The sequence below is a fragment of the Rutidosis leptorrhynchoides genome, chromosome 3 (genome assembly GCF_046630445.1).
Source record: "Rutidosis leptorrhynchoides isolate AG116_Rl617_1_P2 chromosome 3, CSIRO_AGI_Rlap_v1, whole genome shotgun sequence".
NCBI classification, from domain to species: Eukaryota; Viridiplantae; Streptophyta; class Magnoliopsida; order Asterales; family Asteraceae; genus Rutidosis; species Rutidosis leptorrhynchoides.
In genome coordinates, this window is record NC_092335.1 from 581,809,885 (window position 1) to 581,819,302 (window position 9,418).

Here is a 9,418-nt window from a genome sequence, read left to right on the forward strand (position 1 = left end):
TTTACCCTATTATTAGGGAGGAGTTCAAGTAAATTGGTATGTGAGGATCAAAAAACAGTGTGTGAGAATCATCCCCTTATTAAAATGGGAGAGAGTAAACATAAAGAATAAAGAAGACTATTATCCTTGGAACACAAATTAACCAAATATTAGAATACCCAAAATTGACTTCCACCAACAATATTCAGATGATAGTGAACTAAAAAGAGGTTATTTTAACAAGTGAATCATAGATTCATAGATAGATACTGTATAACTCACAAAGTAACAAAAAATTCCCAGTTTTCTTGAAACTTGTAAACAATGAAGTACCATAAATATACGATTGATAAATTTTTTTTATTGATATTGATATTGAATAAAAGAATATGGAAACATTTTTATCTATTTTGTCTACGATTATATCATATACATTCAACCTTCTACATTTATACATTGCTTTCAAATTCTACCATTTTTTCGTGTAACGTTTACAAATTGCAATCTGTTCACTGTGATCGAACCACACCATTCCTCTTTGCCATTGTATAAATATACGAACGAACCAAACGCTTTCTAAATCGCCCGAGATTTAACCTCACTTTTTGCCGATCAAGGTAAATCTTTTTCGTGAATTCCCACCCTCGATCGTTAACACTATTCGGGTCTCTTAAAACGGGGTCATTACTTTCGTATTCATCGTACAACGAGCTTTCACGAGGAAGTATCTCATACCCAATGTACCTTAACCCGAGCTTCTTCGCGGGCTCACCATAATACGTCTCCGCAGCCCAAGTTGTACCTAATGGTACAACTTGAATAAACACGGAGCCCGGTTTCATAAACAAAAAGTGAGTCATAGCCGCTCCGTGGACCCCGACCATGACATCACTCGAGTTAAGTTCCCGATAAATTTTCGCCAGTTCTGAAGTCCTTTGCGGCTTCAGAACCGTCACATCATACCCAATCTTCGAAGCCATTTTCACTAACACGTTTTCGTTCAAAATAGCCCGTGACCCGTTTCTCGATATGATCACGAGCTTCGGTTTATCCGATGCTCCAACGAGCTTAATCAGGTTATTACCCGATTTAGCATTTTCTTCCAAAATCAAACCTTGGATTCTAGGCGCATACCCTTTATCCAAAATATCCCGAAAATCTTTAATCGTTTTACTCCCTTCCATCAACGACGAATCGACAGTGAGTTCATCATGAATCTTCAACCCGACAACCGATTCAGAGAAACAATGAGTCCTCTTATCACCACTAAAATCGACCGGTTCGAAATCAGACAAATGTTTAAGAATATTTGCATATTTTGTGATCCACCAATCATGATACTCTAAAATCACAAACACAACCTTCTTGTTATACTTTTGTGAAGTAATGTAAAGAGGAATCAACCCATCATTGAATTCGTGATAAACATTTCCGGTGTACCCCCCGGTCGAAAAGAACACAGCAGGAACATCGTGTTTCACATCGCATTTGTGTCGATTTTCGATTTCAGAACGATTCGAATTCAATGCAATAAGCGTAAGTTCATCGATTGTGGCCATAGTCAATGGCTCCCATTTTCGAGTATACGGTCTGATCTTTTCTTGCTTCAATATCTTTCCTTTGCTAACCCGATTATCCGAATTGTAAACAAATACCGAAAAAGATTGTGAATTTGTTCTTATATCACCTTTTATTATACAAACATCGGATCTAATACTACTCCTGTCACAACATATTGTTCCTGTAAATCAAAACAATAAAAAAAAAAAAAAAAAATTGAAACTTTCACTGTTTCATCCAATTTTCATCTCATTCAAAAGGGTTTACTTGTATGTATGTAAATTACATAAATTTATAACCTTTTTTCAATCAATGTAACATAATTGTAACTTTTGTGTGATTTTATCTAGATTAATTGCAAAGGAATGCAAGATTATGTACTGGGTTGCACTAAAAATCAATATTTTTTTAGAAAAGGCAACATCTTTTAATTGGATGTTTACAAAAATATAAGTATGTTACATTAAATGATACCTGTTGGACAGTAATTGAAGTATTGTCACATTAAATGGTAGGTTAAGTATTAATGAAACATTAAAATTAGGAGCTTACCATTTGTGACTGATGAACAAGCATTAATTTTAGAATGATGTACTTTTTGACCATCAGATGGATCTATAAAACACAAAAAGAAATTCATATAAGTACACTTTTTTTTTTTTTGGAAGAAATAAAAACAGTAAACAGAGGGAAAAAAAAAGACTTACAAAGTAGAGAAACAGTTGATTTGGGGAAAGGAAAAAGGTGTGGGGAGAGAATCAAACAAGAAGAAAGAAGGGTGCAAAAAAGAAGAAAGAATAAAAGTTTAGGTTTTGATCTTTTGTTACATCCACTCATATGAACACATGCATCTTCTTCATCAACAAAAGCAGCAGCTATTGTAACACCTTTTCTTAGTTGAATGTATCTTTGGTAATGCACCATTTTTTATTTTTTATTTTATAAGTTTTGAGAGTGGGAAAGAAAGAAAGAAAAGGGGGGAATTTTGGAGGAAATGGGAGAATGGTGATGGGGTTTTATGGGGGGTGAAGAAGGGGTAAGTTATTGTTTTCTTGTTGGGGAAGATGAAAGATGAGCTGGCATAAGATGGCCAGGTCAGCTATTGGTATGCGGGTTCTGCTTTTGTACAGTCAAAACAGCGATGCGTGTAGGGGAATAAAGTCATATTTATAATTAGACCCTACACTATTAAAGTTACACGTTTTCTGTCCCTGAAAAGTTGAGAAGTTTTCAAAGTTCCATATGTATATCTATACTTGTCATGTGGGCCTGTGGGAGAATTTGGAACCCACTTCCCTTTAATGGATTCCCACATTGATAATGGGGTGTCATGAAAGTTGTAAAGAGAAAAATGGTGAAGTATTTCATATTTATTTATATGTTTATTCCTCATCGTATTAAATATTTCTTCATATATTGATCTTCAAATTATCATCAAATAAAATAAATTTTTAGAGACTTTCGTACGGATTATCCGATAATAGATACCAGGACCGGTCTCGAGAATTTAACTATCTAAAATGAAGTGGACCAAAAGGCTTTTAGATTGTAACGACCAATATAAGATACTTAAAAAAATGTTCTTAGACCATAACGAATAATATAAGCATTTTATAAAAAATCCTTTTAGCCTTGCTAGAATGCTAGTGGACTTTGATTTCTTCTTTTCCGCGGCCTTTGATTGTTGTTTTTTAGCCTATTGTACTTCGCATTCGCTGCTTCAGTTATGTTTCTCTATTTCCCGTGTTTCTCAAAACTCCGATTACGTCTCTAAATATAAAAAAATTGGGCCCCTAAAAACTATGAGCCCTATGTTGTCGATCACTATGTTTACCTTCAGAGCCTCCCCCGATAGATATTGTAAGATTTTAAGAAGTTTTAAAGCTAGATGTTCATAATCACCTTCTTAAATATAAAATTTAAGTTTATTAATGAGCTACAACATTCAAATATACATATTTTAAATTAATGAGCTAGAACATTCAAAACGCATTGCTACAGGGAAAGTCATAGTCCCTCAGTCTCTTAAATTGTGTGTTTTTATCTGAGAACAATTAAATTAGAACGGAGGTAATAATAGGTTACTCAAAATTCAAAATTGTTATTGATTTATGGATAAAGTTAATTATAGAAAGCGGATGATATTTTAACTTATAGGTGAGTTTATAAATAGTCATTATTTAAAGGGTTACATGTGAAATATTATAAAAGGAACGTTTGGCTGCTGGTTCTACTTCAAACAAGCTATATGGCTGCTGATATATCTACGTGGCGAGTGTGGATATCACGCGCCTAGTAAACGGCGTAATGTCCTAATTGGGGGGCAGGGTTGCCAGCTAAGGGTGTAACGGGACAATTTCTGGTGTAGTGTTTTTGGGCCATTAAATTAGATTTAGCATTATTATCGTGCTTCTGATAATATATGTATTTTCGCAATTCACATTCACATATTCACAATAAGAATAGTAAAATAGTACAGTAATAATACACGGATTAATAAATGAAATGAATTAGAGATTATTCTTTTATTTATAGGGTGTTTGTTAAACTTTGCAATGAGTTTGAAAGAAACTAGCAACAAAGATTGTGGTGACTAATAGTGTAGGTCGTGCCACTTTGGTATACCGATCTATCGAATAAATATATACTCCGTATATGTTTAAGTTTACTGGCCAAACACGCTTTAACTTTATCATTCGTTTATTATTAGTTTCTACTAGCGGTTGACGATTAAAGAGAATTAAATGATACCAAATAGCTAATTTCGGTTCACATTATATTAAATCAGAGTTTATTGCCTTTCTTAAAAAAAAATAAAAAATCAGTAGTTATAATCATGTAAAATCCAATATTTTCTTTGAAATCCAAGAGATTAATCAGAGTGCGACATGTGACGCGATAATCACATGTGATTGTAAAAAAAAATCTAATTTTTTTTTTCAAAAGAATTTTTTTTTTGTCAATTTTTTCCATTCACATATGATTGGATTTGACATGCAAAATCACATATGATTAGGTTTTACAATCACATGTGATTTTGCATGTCAAATCCAATCACACGTGATTGGAAAAAATTGAATTTTTTTTTTCAATCACATATGATTGTCGCGCCACATGCCGCACTTTGATTGATCCCTTGGATCTCAACTTAAAAGTTGAATTCATTTGAATATGCTGGTAAAGAGTTGATACAATGAATTTAGTTAGAGTTGATAATTTAATAGTTTATTTAAATATTTAAAGATGACTTTATATTTTAAAGAGATGTTTAATCATGCTTTCAAAAGATGTTATCGTGTTTGAGGATTTATGGGCTATTATTATAGAGATGGTATAAAGTCATAAAATATTGATTACCATTAAATTGTGATAACTTTGATGCAAGTTTGAATTATATGAAAACGAAAGAAAGAGGAGACTTTATTCATCACGTCGATATAGAATCACTGAATTTTGAAATTGTTGTACACTTTGGTTTTACCATATGGATGGATGGAACTTATGCAAGACTATTAGACTATTCTCCCCTCGTGACATTTAGTGTGATCAAGGACATCTTTAATATAAAAATTTATCGTTTAATATTCATAATCTAATTGATTTAAAAGTAGCGAATAAAGCTCATTCTAAATTAGAATAATATGTTTAATAATAATTTTAATTCTAATAAAATATGAATGAAAATATACTCTTTCCGTCTCATATTAATTGTTCTTAGATAAAAAAAACATATAGTTTCAAAAAATATTATCATTACATTGTATTTTTCTCCGTACTTTACCGTTTTATCCCTTACTTTTTATATATTTTCTGTATTACATATATACATTACGGATATTAAAGAAATAACATCTTTATTAAAGAATTAACATCTTTATACTTATCAATTTATAAAAGTAGACGATTAATTTGTGACGTTCTAAAAAGAAATATTGGAAGATAAATATGGGACATATGGTAATTGTTTAACAAGTATTCTCGATAAAATTTAAAACGGATATTACATAAATTTAAGTGTTTAGTGGTTAATAGAGTATTTCAATCTACTGAATGATTCAGCACGGAATGCTTAAACACACCACACTACATGTCATTCAAAAATAAGAAACAAATGAGCTGAATGCTGAATATATGATAAAAAAAAATCTTGCGGTCTACTTTTGAGATGCCTAACATCATATATGTTAGTATGATTAACTTAGATTGCTACTTACGGGCAGCATTTTGTTGTCATTCGCTACGTCGCTCAAACCCGACGCTCATAACGCATCTTATGGGCGTCGTTTTTGACGAAAAGGTAAATGTCCTGCAAGTTTTTGATGGGAAAAAATGACGTATAACCTTGTGATCAAGCTTTGACATCTCATTTTTATATTTAATATTATATTTTAATTAAAATTAAATTTTGCCTAACTTCCATTTATATTTTGCCACATAAGCTAAAAGCCTTTAACAACACTTTCTATAACCTCCTCCATAACACCGATTCAGAAAAACGTCTTTGTCACCTCATAATAATCCACTTAAAAAATCTCAAAAAGCCTCCACTGTAACGAGTAGTCTTAGTAGTTGCTAACGCTAAAAGCAATGATTCGCACATTATTATGTTTTTCGGCACATCTAGTTAATGTATTTTACCGGCACATCAGTAAATTTATTTTATGATTGTCTAACACAACTTTTTAGAATATGTTTAATGGTATTTTGATCCTCAACAAGTTGACTTTTCTGTTAGGAAATCATCCGTATTTTCTTTATTTTTTTCTGCAACTTCTTGTAGATTTTTATGACATTATTCTTCCGCATGAAAAAGAAAAGAAATAAAAAAATAACATCAAGGTGTTGATATATTAAGGGTGACCTGACTTTCCCAAAGAGAGGTTCGACCTCCATGCACTACAAAATATTTTGTTCAAGGTTACATGCCCATTTCATGGGCCTTCGAAGGTCTCGGACATCTTGCGTTCAAGTTCACCCGAGAGGATTTTACCACACGCTATGCCCGAATGGATTTTCCGTGGGGGTTTCGTCCTGAGGGGCAGGAGGGCTGTAATTTTTGTCCCGGAAAATGATCAGGTGAGTGAGTCTCGACATTGCGTTCAGACTCCGTCAATGACTCTTAGCCGCAGTTAAATAGGGAAAAGAATAAAAATGTTTGATGATGTATAAGCCTATTAAGAGAGTACAAATCATCCACACAAAACAAAAACTTGACATAACTATTTGACTAATTGGTTAAGAGGTAAAATGTTTAAAATATAAAAACTCGAGGTAATTGGTTAAGAGGTTTGTTTGTAATATGTTCAATATAACAATATTTATGAGGGGTTAATCTTTGGAAATGAGAAATGTTAGCAAAGATGTTGTATCTATTCACCTTTTAGAGGGTTCTAGAATCTGATAGTAAGGGTTCGGTTGCGGGCCACGAAGATATGACTCCTGTCAGGTGGTGACACATCGTAGATTAATCATATGTGACATACTAACTACGATATGGTTGGAGCTGGTATGTCACGAATCGTGGTTGTTTAAGCTAACGGCAACTCTAGTATAGTAGTATTGAGACGACATGTATGAGATTGTGATCATATTAGGTAAAAAAAAATATACAATACCGTACTAATGGTCAAAAGGTTCTTGGGTGTTTATTAATATTCCTTAGTCTCACTGCACTCTGTACGGGTGTTACGGGTGTGTGATGTGTCACCTGCGATTACGATCAAATGTACTCGGTTGTATTACCATCTTAGGACTATCCTTCGCACGTCCAACATGACCTCGACACGCAGATCATTACGAGTGTGGACAGACTTTAGTTATGTAGTGACCCGAACTTTTTCATATTTATATATATTAAATGAAATTGATATTTATATGATTAAGTGTTTCCAACATGTTAAGCAATCAAACATGTTAAGACTTGATTAATTGAAATAGGTTTCATATAGACAATTGACCACCCAAGTTGACCGGTGATTCACGAACGTTAAAACTTGTAAAAACTATATGATGACATATATATGATTATATATATAGTTAACATGATATTATGATAAATAAGTATCTCATTAGGTATTTTAACAATGAGTTATATACATAAAATTGAGTTTATTGAATTAAGAAACTCGAAACGATATATATAACGATTATCGTTATAACAACGTCTTATTAAATACATATGAATCATATTAAGATATTGATACACTATGTTTAATCATGATAAATGAAAAGTAAACATGTCATTAAGTGTATTAACAATGACCTACATATGTAAAAACAAGACTACTAAATGATTTCGAAACGAGACATATATGTAACGATTATCGTTGTAACAACATTTAACTGTATATATATCATACTAAGATATATTAATATATCATAATATCATGATAATGTAATAATTTAACATCTCTTTAGATATAATAAATAATGGGTTAACAACATTTAACAAGATCGTTATCCTAAAGGTTTCAAAACAACATTTACATGTAACGACTAACGATGATTTAACGACTCAGTTAAAATTTATATACATGTAGTGTTTTAATATGTATTCATACACTTTTGAAAGATTTCAAGACACTTATCAAAATACTTCTACTTAACAAAAATGCTTACAATTACATCCTCGTTCAGTTTCATCAACAATTCTACTCTTATGCACCCGTATTCGTACTCGTACAATACACAGCTTTTAGATGTATGTACTATTGGTATATACACTCCAATGATCAGCTCTTAGCAGCCCATGTGAGTCACCTAACACATGTGGGAACCATCATTTGGCAACTAGCATGAAATATCTCATAAAATTACAAAAATAGTAGTAATCATTCATGACTTATTTACAAGTAAACAAAATTACACATCCTTTATATCTAATCCATATACCAACGACCAAAAACACCTACAAACACTTTCATTCTTCAATTTTCTTCATCTAATTAATCTCTCAAGTTCTATCTTCAAGTTCTAAGTGTTCTTCATAAATTCTATAAGTTCTAGTTTCATAAAATCAAGAATACTTCCAAGTTTGCTAGCTTACTTCCAATCTTGTAAAGTGATCATCCAACCTCAAGAAATCTTTCTTATTTACAGTAATATATCTTTCTAATACAATGTAATACTCATATTAAAACTTTGATTCAATTTCTATAACTTTAACAATCTTATTTCGAGTGGAAATCTTACTTGAACTTGTTTTCGTGTCATGATTTTGCTTCAAGAACTTTCAAGCCATCCAAGGATCCTTTGAAGCTAGATCTATTTTTCTCATTTCCAACAGGATTATCCACAAAACCTGAGGTAGTAATGATGTTCATAACATCATTCGATTCATATATATAAAACTACCTTATTCGAAGGTTTAAACTTGTAATCACTAGAACATAGTTTAGTTAATTCTAAACTTGTTCGCAAACAAAAGTTAATCCTTCTAACTTGACTTTTAAAATCAACTAAACACATGTTCTATATATATATATATATATATTATATGCTAACTTAATGATTTATAACCGAAAAACACGAAAAACACCGTAAAACCGTATATACGCCGTCGTAGTAACACCGCGGGCTGTTTTGGGCTAGTTAATTAAAAACTATGATAAACTTTGATTTAAAAGTTGTCCTTCTAATGATTTTTCTCATAAACATGAAACTATATCCAAAAATCATGGTTAAACTCAAAGTGGAAGTATGTTTTTCAAAATGGTCATCAAGACGTCGTTCTTTCGACTGAAATGACTACCTCTTACAAAAACGACTTGTAACTTATATTTTCGGCTATAAACCTATACTTTTTCTGTTTAGATTCATAAAATAGAGTTCAATATGAAACCATAGCAATTTGATTCACTCAAAACGGATTTAAAACGAA

At 31.9% G+C, this 9,418-nt stretch overlaps 1 protein-coding gene across 1 annotated transcript; it reads right to left on the reverse strand.

The window, feature by feature from the left end:
- Window positions 1–346: 346 nt before the first annotated feature.
- LOC139898709 (xylan glycosyltransferase MUCI21-like) lies at window positions 347–2,491 on the reverse strand. Its single transcript, XM_071881468.1, has 3 exons — window positions 2,247–2,491; window positions 2,092–2,154; window positions 347–1,720 (listed from the first exon to the last, which is right to left on the reverse strand). Exons 1-3 carry the CDS (start codon window positions 2,461–2,463, stop codon window positions 489–491), a joined length of 1,512 nt encoding a protein of 503 aa, XP_071737569.1. The 5' UTR covers window positions 2,464–2,491; the 3' UTR covers window positions 347–488.
- Between the last annotated feature and the right edge of the window lie 6,927 nt (window positions 2,492–9,418).